Source organism: Cladophialophora carrionii (genome assembly GCF_000365165.1).
Source record: "Cladophialophora carrionii CBS 160.54 unplaced genomic scaffold supercont1.3, whole genome shotgun sequence".
In the NCBI taxonomy this organism is placed as follows: Eukaryota; Fungi; Ascomycota; class Eurotiomycetes; order Chaetothyriales; family Herpotrichiellaceae; genus Cladophialophora; species Cladophialophora carrionii.
Genome location: NW_008481828.1, coordinates 1,729,805 through 1,743,622, shown reverse-complemented (window position 1 = coordinate 1,743,622; position 13,818 = coordinate 1,729,805). Strand labels below are relative to the sequence as shown.

Genomic DNA, 13,818 nt, shown 5'->3' with positions numbered 1-13,818 from the left:
TACAGGTGTGAATCCCTCGGTAACAGGATCAACCAGCCACAAGTGTGATTTAATCCTCAAGGCCCTCAAAGCCTTATCTTGAGCGTCATATCCTCTGGCAATGGCGATTTGTCACCATCTGAAATTATGAGCGTTAGCAGACACCAAAATACAGGCATTCCAAAGACTTACCCGAATGTTTCTTCGATATATTCGACGGCTCTCTTGCCCTGCTTCAGAGCTGTGTGCACTGCAGCCCTCGCCTCGTCGGCCATGCCTCCTGGGCCACATGTTAGAATGGCAATCCTGCCCCCAGCGGCACCAGCGTCGTGCACATCGTTGACTAGATCCAAGATCGTCTGCCGGATATCGGGCCGGCCATACGAGATGGCCAGTTCGTCGTTGGTGCTGTTCGTGGCGGTCGTGGTTTTGAGGTCCATATCAGCAATAGCCATCTCTTTGCGCTTCACGTCAGAGCTGCTGTGCATTTCGGCTGAAGAGGTCGCATGCAGGTGGACATGAATATCCCCGTGACCCAGTATCGGTTTCAACTCGTGTGCAGCGATATTACGGATCATGGCGGACTGCTTGGCGGACCAGACCAGCGTGATATTTCTAGTACGGGTGGCGAGCCTGCCCTCACGAGTTGACATCTTTGCATGTCCGGTTGTCCGGATGTGTTCAAGAATGTAGGGCAGTGCACCAGCAATACCAGTTCCACCGACAATGAAGACGACGGTTTCGAAGGCGTTCAGTGGGCTGCGCTCGCCGTAGGGCCCTTCGATGAACATACTCGGCGTGATAGTTCCTTTGGGGGACTTCAGACACTCCTCACGGAGACGCCTAGTCCAGCTGCTGAACGGGCGGATGAAGAAAGTGAGTTTTTGCTGGCCAACCGCGTCTTGAAACGTCGAAACTTCAAGTTGTGACGGCGCTGGGCTCACATCCGAAGAAGTGCTCGAGGACGGGCTCGTGGTCCTGACTTGTATTTCCTTGGTCCTGGATGGTTGTTCGGTTGCCTTATACTCGTTTGGAGATCCGGCTGTGCCGAGGGCGTCGCAGTCCCCAATCTTTTCGTAAGCTCCCAGTGTGAAGGGATGGTTTTCCCAGCCTTTCAATCTTAGCGGTTGGTACAGGAAGTAGTGCTGACCAGGTCCGGGCTTAAGCATGCGAGATCCGGGGACAACTTCGAGTCTGATGAGGTTTGCGTCTTTATCGTAGCTCGCGGTTGCCTTCGTGCCAACAATGGAGCTCGACCGCTTGACATGGACATTGCAATATGCCCACCTCACCAGACGTACGGCCCGATCGAAGCACCAGATTGCGACTGGCGGCCACAGGTAGCCATCGTATTCGCCTTCAAATATACGAGTGTGGCTACCGGCACAGATTAGCCACGTCCGTGAGAGCAAGGTGAGGATGTACCTACTAGAACAACCCGACCAATGTTATCACCGAAAGTGCAATGTGTATGAGGAGGAAGAGCTCATATGATCTGACTCGGAACCACATGAAAGAGAACAGTACTATCAAGCTCATTGCAACTGTCGCCTATCCTAACGTTAACGAGGGGTTCACCCCGAGAGCTGGTAGAAGAACTTACCATTCCACCCATGTACCAATATTGTTCGGTCCATGATTCAGCAAAGTAGCCCACTAGGGGAATAAGTCAGCATTGATTGCCAGCATAGGAAACCATTATCACGGGCTTACAGTTTGCCTCTAAAACCGACCATCCAACTGAATGGACAATTGCAAGGACTGTAGCACAGCGAGCGATATGTCGGTGGAAGATGTTGAATGTTGCGAAGCTCCAACCGGTAAGCCAGAGAAAGATGTTGTTCCTGCCAGCGAACATCCACAGCCAGGGCAGGGTGGCGTAGCAGATTATGCCAGTGCGGTCCGAGATATAGCGCCAGGCCTGCTGCGGCTCGGTATAGCTAGATGCGGATGAGCAGGTGTCCAGACTCATATTCAAAACGCGCAGGGAGCTTACTAAAGGTTGGGCGAGAAGATATAATAGCTGACGCAGCACAAAATAAACGTCATGACCCAGAAAGCCACCACAATGATCGTCTCCATCCGCGTCGGAATGGTAGACCAAAGCAAGGGGCGGGTGTGGTGTGAGCCGAATGCCGCCGGAATGATTATATGTGCCCTGAGCCAATGATGGACTGCACTGGCAGCGCCGGTGAGGCCAGAGCGGCTTCGTGGGGAATCGGAGGACTGGCTGCCTTCGACGTCTGTCCTAGCTCTTAGGCGGCGAGAGTGGAAGAAATGCGTGGCAATGCGGTTGATAGTGCCTATCAGCAGGAGCCCACCCCAAAACCCATACACTGCCCAGCTGAGAGTTGTCAGCATACACTCGGAAAGCGAAAGGATCAAGCTAGGAGTACGACGTACCCGTATCTTTCGTGCAGGACATATTCAACGTCGAATATTACCTTTCCCTCGTCAAAAAGACCCGTGGATTCGCGAACAAGCAGAAGCACTTACATAAGTGTCTCTGGATGTCTTGTACAGGGACCTGGAAATCAAGACCGGTGTGTTGAAGAGCGTAAAGTTTTCCAGGTCGCTGTACTCGGCAACCGGAAGTGACCTGATATAGCTGTTGGTGAGGATGGGAAGAACCTCGGAATAAGACACCAGTTCAACACCGCCATATTCTGTGCAGTACCCATCAAACAGTTCTGAGCCGGCGACGATCTGCTCCGCGGTACAATAGACCTTGGCCGCTGCCCACATCGAGTTCACCAGGAGCTCGTTAGTGCATCCATTGCCGTAGTAGTCACTGGGATCAGTGACATTGAAATTGAGAGATGAGATGGCAGTCTGGATGCCACCCAAGCAACCAGTGTACTTGTCCACAGATGCAGATGACAGCACGGAAAGTGCGAGCAAAATCGTCAGCACTCTCATCGTGGACATCCAGAATCGAACACTACCAAAAGAAGGAATTGCGAGACGAACGAGAGAGGACGGTTCTGGGCACATATGCTGGGTATATAGGTCGGGTCAGTGCTCTAGTTGCGCGGCGTGCATTCGGAGCACGCGGAAAATAATCTGGGAACATTCGAGGAGGCTTCGGACGTAGGTCTCGAGCATGGCAACTGATCTAGAGCATTCTCGGCGTGGCAATGAAGGTACCTGGAAATACACAAGCGAACACTCAGGCATTCGTTCTTCTGCTGTGATTGAGTGGCGTGAGAGAACATGTTCCCACCAAGACCCATCACGCAAAGCTGCATGTGAGCGCAGGCTGGAGAAGTATTTGGTCGTCGTATCCGACAAAATATCGTAATACGGCTTGGCATGAATTGAAGCTGGAGACTCCCACTGGTCAGTTGCTTCGCTCTTCGCACCTAGGAGTTGTATATCAGTGTAGGATTTGCCCTAGAACCAACTTCGGGATCACCTTGTATGGATAGCGTAGGCCTTTAAGCTTTGCCAACCGCAGCCCAAGTTTGATGCTAACCAAGCTTCTGCAGTCTTGAATATGACAGTGCATAAGGGATCAATCTTGGTCGACCGTTGGTGCAGCTCGACCGATACCGGCTGCACTTGAGTCGGCAAGCGCTAGCCCAGAGCATATGGAGCAGTATTGAGCACATGGTGTTTCATACAATAACATTCTAGAGCACGACACCGGAAATCTCCGCTTATTGTGGACGTCTTCTGCAGGAGGAAGCCTAGGAGAGAAAGAAGAAGCCAAGGAGAGAATAGAGAAGCTTCGCCAGACAGAGGCGACTCTGCGAGGTGGTGAACGTATTGTATTGCCCATGGCAGCTGGAGCGGAAACTTAATCCGTGTGGGTCATAACCTGGTTTTGGACAGCTCTGCACTGAGGTACAGGTCAAGAGAACGAAGTTGAATGAGAAGCACAATAGTCTCCGCGTCACAGTGGGTGAAGGCCTCTGAGAGGAGAGGTAGTGGAATTACACGCCGAAGGAAAAGCGGAAAGGCTTGGCAGATTGATTGATCGCGATGCGCGATAATTTCTCATCTTATCAGATAATGATTATCAGATAAGATCCGCCCGTAAATCCACTGATCCATCTGTCTTTTCCCACCACCGAGTCTGGCCGGGTTGCTGTGCAGCTTCTCATCTCAAGCTCGCCGGTGTCGGCCAAAAAAGCTTGCTCTTTCAAGCTCTACTCACACTGACGTTGCCAGATTAGGCTCGAGAAGTCAAAGTACGAGCAGACTTTTTCAACAACTCTCGTGATCCATGGAAAACTCGACAGGGTTGAGAATGACACCATCTAGCAAGTACAAGCACCAGCCAGGACGACGAGGTCGCTGGTGTGGGACGTTTGAAGCCTCACAAGCGGCTTCTTGCGTCCACTCGCTTCGGTTGCTTGACGGCCGTTGTATTTCGGCGAGCTAAGTTAGAGCTACCTTGGGCTCAGTGAACCAGTCAACAAGCCCACCAGCACGAATGCTTCATGCTTGCACCATTATACCTGCGACTCCGTATCCGTGACTGGTCGGCTTGCGCGACAAAGGCCCCAGAGAAGTCATGCGGTGCAAGCAATGCAGGTCGCAATGCCGAGCGGTGGTCGAACGGCTTTTACTGAGGGCATATATGCTGGCCTCGCGGGCGCTCGAACCTGATTTTTCACATCCCAAGGGCTCTCTCTTCTGACAAGCCCCTACATTATTTTCTGATTCCAAAAAAATGGCGGCCAAAGGACTGTTTCTTGCTGCTGTGGTTGCTACCGCCCTGGCTCAAGCACCCGCAGACCTTGCCACGGTGCTGAACTCCACCGATGGAACCTCCACTATCAGTGAGGTCGTGTCTGAGGTGCCAGGCTTTCTTGAAGCCATCTCGGGAAAGACTAACATCACCTTCCTCGCTCCTAACGACACGGCCATAGCGCTACTGTTGAATTCGTCCCGTGGAGACGCTCTTGAGGCTGGCGGCGAGAACTACCTGTTGAACCTGCTCCTGTACCACGTCCTCGACGGTGGATACGACAACATCACAGACTACCTCGTTGTTCCAACCCTCTTGACCTCGAGCAATTACACCAACGTGACGGGCGGACAGAATGTCGCTTTCTACTACGATGACGATGAGAACGTGGTGGGCTTCTACGGTGGCCTGGACTACAGCCCTGAAGGGCCAGCAACGCCGATTCCCTTCTCACAGGGATGGATCTATCCCATCAACGGTGTTCTGCAAATCCCACCCAGCGTTTCGGAAACAGTGATCTCCGGAGACTTCAACGGTAGCTCCTTCGTGGCCGCGCTCAACGAGACCGGCCTGACCGAGCAGATCGACCTTCTCCACGACGCAACGTATTTCATCCCCATCAATGACGGTTTCGCCGCCGTCGAGGACGCCCTCTCGGCCTTAAGCACCGACGAGCTAGCTGACCTGCTCAAATACCACGTCGTGGCCAGCCAGGGTCGTGTCTGGCACTTCGACGACCTGCAGAACGGGACGCAATTGACGACACTGCAAGGCCAGAACATTACCGTCTCCATCACCCCTGCTGGAGACTACTTCATCAACAACGCGGGAGTCAACTACGTCGACCTGGCGGTCTCAGAGGGCGCTGTCATATTCATAGACAACGTGTTGAACCCCAATGCGTCGTGGAGTCCACCTGTGAATGGCACTGAAGACGGTGTGCCCGCGTGGCCGACCTCGACTGTCTCCAACACTACCCAGGATGGAAGCGGTTCGAGTACAGCATCGGCGACAGGCACTGCAGCTAGTGCGACCTTCACTGGCATGGCCGCTGCACCTTTGCGGTCTGGGGCGGCTGGTGCAGCCGCACTGTTCGGTGGCCTTGCGCTTGCCCTCATTCTCTAAGCACGTAGAGGTATGGCCTAGTCACTGCAACGACGCGGATGTATCCCCACGGCAGGGAGATGAAGAAAGACAGAGCCGGAGTACAACGTGATTGGAGAAATTGTCAAGAGAGTTGTCAACGTCGTACCAATCATGACTTCATTCCAAGCCAATCATGACATTCTGACACTGTAAACTCCCGCCAAAGACGGCTGCAGCAAGCTCGAATTCATGCACGTTGCCGTGGCCAGGTTTGGATCTAGATCTCGGCCCTGTCAGGCGCTGTACATCCTCAGCCGCACTCAAATAGGCAAGGCAATAATGAAAGTTGAAAGTCTGATTGATATCTTCTGACCAGACTCCTTTTATCTCAAGACGCATGCTCCATATCCGATCCTCGGTGTGTCTGTCACCATATTATACAGGCAGAGGTGGCTCCGTCCAGCCTTATCATAGCACCGCAGTGACCAACTTCCCTGATTCCGTCGAGATGATCGCTCTACAGACCGCCATCCGAGCACTGACGTTCCTCGTCTCCGCGCTAACACTCTACGTCGTCATCAGGATTGTGTACAACATCTACTTCCACCCGCTACGAGAATATCCTGGGCCCCTCGCATGGCGAGCCACCCGCCTCACCTGGGTCCTGGCCCTCCAACGCGGCTACCTCCACCGCGACCTGCTGGCCCTGCACGACAAATACGGACCAATTGTGCGCGTCGCACCCGATGAACTCTCGTACGTGGACCCCCGAGCCTGGAAGGATATCTACATTGGCAAGCTTAGTGGGTCTGCGCGCCTCGGCCACGCGCGCGCCCCCATAGAGCGCAACGGGATCTGGTTCCGCAAACAACGCGCTGATGAGCCCGAGGCGATCATGTCGAGCAACGAGGAGGCGCACACCCGGTTCCGTCGCGCGTTCATGGGCGCCTTTAGCGAGAAAGCAGTGCGGGACCAAGCGCCGTTGATCGAGAAGTACGTTGCATTGATGGTGCGGAAGTTCCGCGCCATAGCCGATGATGGGTCAAGGGATGATGGCGCTGCGGTCGTGGACATCGTGTCCTGGTTGAATTTCGTGACGTTCGATATCTCGGCGGACTTGTCGTTCGGGGAGTCCTTCGGGAGTACGGAGCAGGGAAGGCCGCATCCTTGGGTTGAGATTGCGTGTCGGTTCGGCAAGGGGATCGCATTGGCCGCGAGTCTGAATTACTTCGCGCCGCTGCAGAAGGTACTGCGGTATGCGATGCCAAGGGCTGTGCGGGAGAAGATGGTCTACCATCGCGAGCTGAGCACCCGGAAGGTGAGACAGCGGTTGCAGCTGGAGGGCGAGAGGGCGGATTTCGTCCAGGCTGTGCTGAACTATAATACTGACCGGGAGAAGAGCGAGGGCGAGAAGGTGACGCCGCAGGAGTTGGAGCTGAACATGAGTGTGATTGTGTTTGCGGGGAGCGAGACGAGCAGCACGGCCATGGCGTCGGTCTTGTTTGGGCTGCTGAACTCGCCGCGGGCAATGACGCGGGTGGCGGCCGAGGTCCGATCTGCATTTCAGCACGAGGAGGACATTGATGTCGCTAGCGTAGGTGGGCTGGAGTATCTGACCGCTGTGATTAATGAAGGCTTGCGCCTGGGGCCGCCCAGTGCTGTCACTGTCCCTCGCATTGTGCCGGCATCAGGGGAGGAGATCTGCGATGGATGGGTGCCAGGAGGAGTAAGACACGATCCATCATGCATCATTTCCCGTCCATCCATCGACTTGCTGTGTATATGCTGATCGCTCGGGCAGACTTTCGTGACGGTCAACCAATACCCGGCGTTCCGCTCCGCTGCGAATTTCAGTAACCCCAACGAATATATTCCGGAGCGTTTCCTCTCAGCAGAAACACCTAGTCCATGTGATAATTTGGCCGCCTTCAATCCCTTCCTGGTTGGGCGACATATGTGCATAGGACAGAAATTCGCCTGGGCGGAGATGCGACTAATTTTGGCGAGATTGTTGTACGCATTCGACATCACCTGGGACGTTACTCCGAGGATCAAGGACTGGGGTGAACAGCAGACGTTCATCTTCTGGCAGAAGGACCCGCTGTTGATTCGTCTGAAGCCTCGGTGATGTCAGGATCAAATGGGCTGTCACTACGGTAATGATGAAGCTCAGGAATGAGCGGGAAATAATGAGCTGATGAAGTCCGGGTGAAGTACTCTGTCAATGGATGGAAACTGGAGGTTGGTGGATAACTCTCGAAATCTCGACTCATTGAAAACGTTGACTTGAAGCTTCAGTCGTTGCGCAAACCATCATATCATCAAATCCGCTGACACAATTGCCGAATGCTGGAATACAGCAGTAAATCCCTGTCGAGAGGAGGCATTTCAGCAAACCCTCACAAAGATCTGAGTCGCTTCCAATTGAGTTAGGTGAATTGATCCGACGCAAACGCAGCGTATGTCGGAGGGACTTGGTGGATAAGGCGTTAAAATCGCCAGGGTTCACAGTTTCTGCGAGAAATTCAAATACAGAAAGAGGATGGCAGTGCAGTCATCGACCCTGAAACAGCCGCGTCGTCGTGTACAGTGCTAGTCATTCGCATCAGCGTCTCTCCAGGTCATTCAGCCAAACCTTTCACCATGCCACTCCTATTGAGGAATGGAAATTGGAGTACTTCAGCCGGAGTGTACGCGTCGGATACCATGAGTATTCCCGAAGCTCCGTTGTGGGAGAAAGACCTTCCCTATAGCTGGGTCAGTGTGCACACAGTCCTGGGTATCTACCGGAGTACGAGGCTTGCAAGGAGGCTTCAGCAATTAGACCAAGATCGAGGAAGATTGCATGACGCCACGACAGGGAGCGGCGTCGTGACGGCCTTGTCCATGCTAGCACCAAAGGCAAGGACTTTGACCCATGAGTTCTGCTGTGTTGGATTTGCCCTTCTCGAGGCTCCGAGTCGGATCTCCATAGGTCAGATCTGGGTTCAGGGAAGGTACGAGTGACTGTCGCTGTTAAACATTCGGCTGATTGCTGGTATGTGTTCCGTCTGGACTTTTGCAAACATGGGCGAGCTTGATGCTTCGACTCTGAGTGTCTGGGGATCGAGCTTTGGAGCCTGAACAATGCTTGCATTTTATCCTACCTTTTATCTGCCACGCAGAGTTTGCGAGTCCTGAGTAGCACAGGGCTATTCAGATAAGTGAGACAACAGTCCGTTCAGAAAACCTGAGGCAACTCTCCGTTATGTGTGTCGTTTCGAGGGACGGGAAGACAGACGACAATACTTGAGGATGAGCGATCCTTGGCAGGAGCCGAAGCGCAGGAGCGCAGGAGGGTACGCTTACATAAGCCACCGATAAGATAGCGAACGACTCCAACCAGCGCTACAATTTTCAGGCGGGGAATTTTAACATGTGCGAACACGAACAGCGACAACATCACAGCACTCCCTTCCCGACACGCAGCAAATTGTCCCATAATGGCCGAACCCTCGCACGCCTCTCTCGAGGTCGAGAAGAAGCCCATCCATACCATTATCCTTGATGCATCTCCTCTCCTGCTCAACACCCCCTCCATCTCCACACTTCTAGCGAATGGGCACATCCTCTTGACGACTCCGTCCGTTCTCTCCGAAATTAGAGGCGAAGAGGCTCGAAATAGAGTTGAAACGCTCTATAAGCCGTTCCTTACAGTCCGCACACCGAAACCTGCGAGTATCAAAGTTGTGAAGGAGTTTGCTAGACGCACAGGCGATGCAGCTGTGCTAAGTGCGACGGATTTCGAGATCCTTGGATTGGCGTATGAGGTTGAGTGTGAAAGAAATGGGGGAGATTGGCGATTACGAAGCGTTCCAGGGCAGAAGAGAGTCAATGGGAAGCCGCCGCAGAAGGAGGATGAGACTGACGAACAAAAGATGGGGGCCAGTGCTGAGGATGACGATGCCGGTCATGGTGAACTGGAGACACAGGCTGATGGCATCATGAAGCAAGTAGAGACGCTCAATGTGGATGATGCACAAGTGACAGAAGAGCAGGCAAGGAATGTAACCGAGGATACCACTGATGCAATCACATCGCAGACGGAGGAGCCCCCGGAAGGATTGACGACCGAACCGCCAGGGGGAGCCTCAGACTCAGATGAGGGCTGGATAACTCCCTCGAACATCAAACGTCGACAAGCGAAAGATGAATCTGCTTCCAGCAAATCCTCCCAATCACCCCCGAAGACCCTCCAGGTTGCGACTGTGACCGGCGATTTTGCAATGCAGAACGTCCTGCTTCAGATGAACCTGAATCTTCTCTCCTCAAAGACCTGCCAGCGAATCTCTCAAATCAAGCAATTCGTCCTGCGATGCCACGCCTGTTTCTCCACAACAAAACAAATGGATAAACAGTTCTGCCCACGATGCGGAAAGCCCACGCTCACACGAGTGAGTTGCACGACGAATGACAAGGGAGAGGTTAAGCTCCACCTGAAGAAGAATATGCAATGGAACAATAAAGGAAATATCTACTCCATCCCTAAACCTACAAGCGGGACAGCGAACCAGAAATGGCAAGGGCCTCGGCACGGTGGTGGTGGGAAGGGGGGCTGGGGCAACGACTTGATTCTCGCGGAGGACCAAAAGGAGTATGTCAGGGACGTGAAGAGCAAGGAGAGAGATGCCAAGCGAATAAAGGACTTGATGGACGAAGACTTTCTGCCGGGGATTTTGTCCGGTGAAAGGACGGGAGGAGGAGGTAGGGTGCGAGTTGGAGCAGGACGGGCGGTCAATTCGAGGAAGAGATGAACCAGAAGTTCGTATGAAATGATCAATCGACCATGAATGAATTGATAACCCGCTGAAGATGGCCATCCTCGAGTATCTCTGGGTATCCTGTTCCCTGATCTGCTAGCACCGTGTCCTTAACGCCTTGTGAACCCGCAAGTAAGAGTTGCTCATTTCTTCTCATCTTCTGGTAGGTGCGTGTCAGTCGCAGGCGAGGAGACTCATGTGGAGGAGCGGAGCGTACTCTGCTGGGTGAGAAGGAGGCCATAGCGCTTCTTCAGGGTCACTCGATGCCTGCGGGCGATGTCAGTTTTGCCTGGACCACATCATATCGCGTGCTTCTCACCTCGAATACTTGTCGTCTGGAGAAAATCTAGCAGGATGTGCAGACTTTGTGACGGTCCCGTCAAGGACTTTTTTCAAGGTGTATATCCTTCTGCCCGTCGCCGGGTCTTCAGTGTACATCAGATGCATCTTTGCGCCCGGTTGTCTTCGGTCGAATCTTCACTGCGAACTGTGCTACAGGTTGTGGTGTTCGGTCGGCTCTTGATATCAAATTGCTCTGACGTGGTTGGAGAGTGCAAAATCGGCAGGAAAGCGCGATCCAAAAATTTCCTTTGTCGATGAAAATTGCGGGGAGCAGAGGCTGAGGTCAAACCTATTGCAGTTTCGGGTCAGTCAGGTCAGTCCACTGCCTGCACACTCACTCATCAATCCGACCGCGACACCGAGTCGATTTGACTGCAAGACTTCCTTTTCTGACACGCGGGATCTCGCCTGCTACCGTGCGCACTGCTCTCCAGGCTGCCACCAAGCTCGGATGGACGCTCCCACCTCAATGTGAGACCGCCCTGACTCCTCTCTTACTCAACGGCGATCCGGATGTAATGTGAGTATGCTGCCCAACCATGTGAATCATGCAACACTACACCCCCTTCTGTCCGGTGATGACCATTTTCGTGGCCTAGAAGGTAGCACTTTGATTTCAGCTACTCTTCAGTGTGGGCTTCTTGTATTAGACTACAACGGTATCTGAGTGACGGACTCTCACAATTTTGATTTTTTTTGGACTCGATGTGGAAGCATGTGAAAATTCTACAAGGCTGACCACGAACGCAGACACTCAGCATGGCCTCAGCTTTCGAGCAACCGGCACCTGCTGAAGTCCCAACATCCAAGCCAGCGACGACCAAGCCTCAACGACGGCCAAAGAGACCTAATTACAACCATATCCATCGACACCTTCTCCCTCTCGAAGTTTATCCTTTGCCCGTCCTCATCCCTCACAATCCGCTTTCACTAGTCGCAATCGCCCTCTCGTACCTTGCTCAAGTTATTGTCCCGCCACCTCGACCCACCTACGATGGCTACTTTTCGTCAGCAACATCATCCATACACGTAAGCGACCCAGACACAATACGCAAGCTTTGGGAAATGGGCTTCTTCGGTAGGGGGAGTCTCAGTCGGAGTGAGCCAAACTGGTTGGAGAACAGAAAGAAGAAGGGCAAGACGGCTGAGGAGAATACTGCGGCGAGGCGCGAGCAGCGCAGGCAGCTGAAGCATGAACGAGCGAGAAAAGAGCAGGAAGAGATTGACCACAAGCTTTCCGAGGAATCGCAGCAGGGTTATACTGCCTTTGGCCAAATAGACGGTACCAATGGAAACGTGCGACCGAACAAGCCTGAGCAGAATGGTCGTCTGAATGAGCACACAAATCGGACGCCGGATGAGCAAATGATTATAAGTGAACCTCCACAGACCACTGATATCAACGACCACATCAACAGTATTTCCAGGCTCAACGTTCTCAAGAGCAATGTGCAGAATATAAGCAACATTGATGGAGTGCTTGAGTCGGCTAGCGGCACTGCCACGCCAACGCCTGAAGATGACAAAGAAAACGGGTCGATAGAAGGGTTCGAAGAGTGGAAAAAAGCTATCGAGACGAATGGGCTGCCGACGCCTCCACCGACTTCGACGTGTTCAGAGACCAGTCTAGCTGACGCCCGACCAGTGGAGCGCTTACGACGAGCCAAAACAGTTCACTTCTCGCCGACTGTCGAGGCTAGAGAATTCGATCTGACCTCTCCGGTAATCTCACCCATCAAGTCCCCGGGTACGTCGCCACTGGAAGATGCGAAGCCGGTACCAGAAGCCCCCATTGAGCAACAAAATCAAGAGCATTTGAGCATATCCCTAGAAGAAGCTTTTTTCCTCTCTTACGGCTTGGGTGTGCTCAACGTATATTGTGATGACAGCACGACCGTCCTGCCACCAACGTCGCTTCTTTCACTATTCCGGAGACACTCATATCATCCGCCACGGTCACTTTCCCTGCCCGCTGAGCCAGACGACCCTTTCATGATCTCATACGCTGTCTACCACCATTACCGCTCTCTGGGTTGGGTTGTGCGCTCTGGGGTGAAATTCTCCACAGATTACCTTTTATATAACCGCGGGCCCGCGTTTTATCACGCCGAGTTCGCAGTCGTCATTATTCCTTCATACACACATCGATATTGGACCGAGTCAACCACGGCCGAAGAGAGGAAAGCGATCGAAAGGAAGACGAGCAAGAAGAACTGGTGGTGGCTGCATGGCGTAAATCGTGTACAGGCTCAGGTGCATAAACAGCTGGTGCTGTGTTATGTGGATATTCCGCCTCCGCTAAAAAGCGAGGCTAACGACACGGCCAAGGCCAAGGATGTTGACATTGGCATGTTACTCTCGAAGTACAAAATAAGGGATGTCAATGTCCGGAGGTGGACTCCAAATCGGAGCAGGGATTGAGATACAGTCTGTCCCTCCCTCGTGATGAATATTCTTGATGTATGGATGTGTGACATTTTGCCAGAGCACATATGACCTTCAATAGATACCCCATATTTCAGGCCTGCCAGTTGAGGGCATCAATTGAATTTTGACTTGTCGACAGAGAGTTTTGCCCCAGTCAACCACTGGATCAATTGCTTTGAAGATGCATCGAACCACCAAGCATACCGAGCGGTCAGCAGTGCTCAAGAGATGCTCAGAGGGTTGGACCGGGACAACATCCGACCTCCACTGTTGATCTCAATCTCAGGAGCGAGGAATCCCCACGGCCAGTCTCAGCCGCGCTCTCCTTACCTCGTGTGGATCGAGATGGTCTCGCTTGAAGATGACCGGCGTGCTACCTCTCCACGACCTCGTAAAGTGCCCACCGCCCCACGGCGTGGTCAGTTTTCGGACCATCGCTTCAGCACGCCGCTTGCTTTCTCACCTGGACTGATCCAATTTCGGCTCCGC

General features: G+C 53.1%; 6 protein-coding genes across 6 annotated transcripts; 4 read left to right on the top strand and 2 right to left on the bottom strand.

The window, feature by feature from the left end:
- Positions 1 to 167: 167 nt before the first annotated feature.
- G647_04028 (uncharacterized protein) lies at positions 168 to 2,898 on the bottom strand (the record flags this gene model as incomplete). The annotated part of the gene is made up of 7 exons (XM_008728373.1): positions 168 to 1,356; positions 1,409 to 1,530; positions 1,583 to 1,635; positions 1,693 to 1,919; positions 1,976 to 2,323; positions 2,383 to 2,423; positions 2,476 to 2,898. The coding sequence occupies 7 exons, from the start codon at positions 2,896 to 2,898 to the stop codon at positions 168 to 170; spliced, it is 2,403 nt and encodes an 800-aa protein (XP_008726595.1).
- Positions 2,899 to 4,657: 1,759 nt separating this feature from the next.
- On the top strand, positions 4,658 to 5,800 carry G647_04027 (uncharacterized protein; the record flags this gene model as incomplete). The annotated part of the gene is made up of 1 exon (XM_008728372.1): positions 4,658 to 5,800. One exon carries the CDS (start codon positions 4,658 to 4,660, stop codon positions 5,798 to 5,800), a length of 1,143 nt encoding a protein of 380 aa, XP_008726594.1.
- Positions 5,801 to 6,269: 469 nt separating this feature from the next.
- Positions 6,270 to 7,889, top strand: G647_04026 (uncharacterized protein; the record flags this gene model as incomplete). The annotated part of the gene is made up of 2 exons (XM_008728371.1): positions 6,270 to 7,487; positions 7,563 to 7,889. 2 exons carry the CDS (start codon positions 6,270 to 6,272, stop codon positions 7,887 to 7,889), a joined length of 1,545 nt encoding a protein of 514 aa, XP_008726593.1.
- Positions 7,890 to 9,243: 1,354 nt separating this feature from the next.
- Positions 9,244 to 10,554, top strand: G647_04025 (uncharacterized protein; the record flags this gene model as incomplete). Its single annotated transcript, XM_008728370.1, has 1 exon — positions 9,244 to 10,554. The coding sequence occupies one exon, from the start codon at positions 9,244 to 9,246 to the stop codon at positions 10,552 to 10,554; it is 1,311 nt and encodes a 436-aa protein (XP_008726592.1).
- Positions 10,555 to 10,703: 149 nt separating this feature from the next.
- On the bottom strand, positions 10,704 to 11,007 carry G647_04024 (H/ACA ribonucleoprotein complex subunit 3; the record flags this gene model as incomplete). The annotated part of the gene is made up of 3 exons (XM_008728369.1): positions 10,704 to 10,720; positions 10,778 to 10,827; positions 10,880 to 11,007. The coding sequence occupies 3 exons, from the start codon at positions 11,005 to 11,007 to the stop codon at positions 10,704 to 10,706; spliced, it is 195 nt and encodes a 64-aa protein (XP_008726591.1).
- A 654-nt stretch (positions 11,008 to 11,661) lies between these two features.
- G647_04023 (tRNA-intron endonuclease) lies at positions 11,662 to 13,323 on the top strand (the record flags this gene model as incomplete). The annotated part of the gene is made up of 2 exons (XM_008728368.1): positions 11,662 to 12,198; positions 12,292 to 13,323. 2 exons carry the CDS (start codon positions 11,662 to 11,664, stop codon positions 13,321 to 13,323), a joined length of 1,569 nt encoding a protein of 522 aa, XP_008726590.1.
- Positions 13,324 to 13,818: the final 495 nt, after the last annotated feature.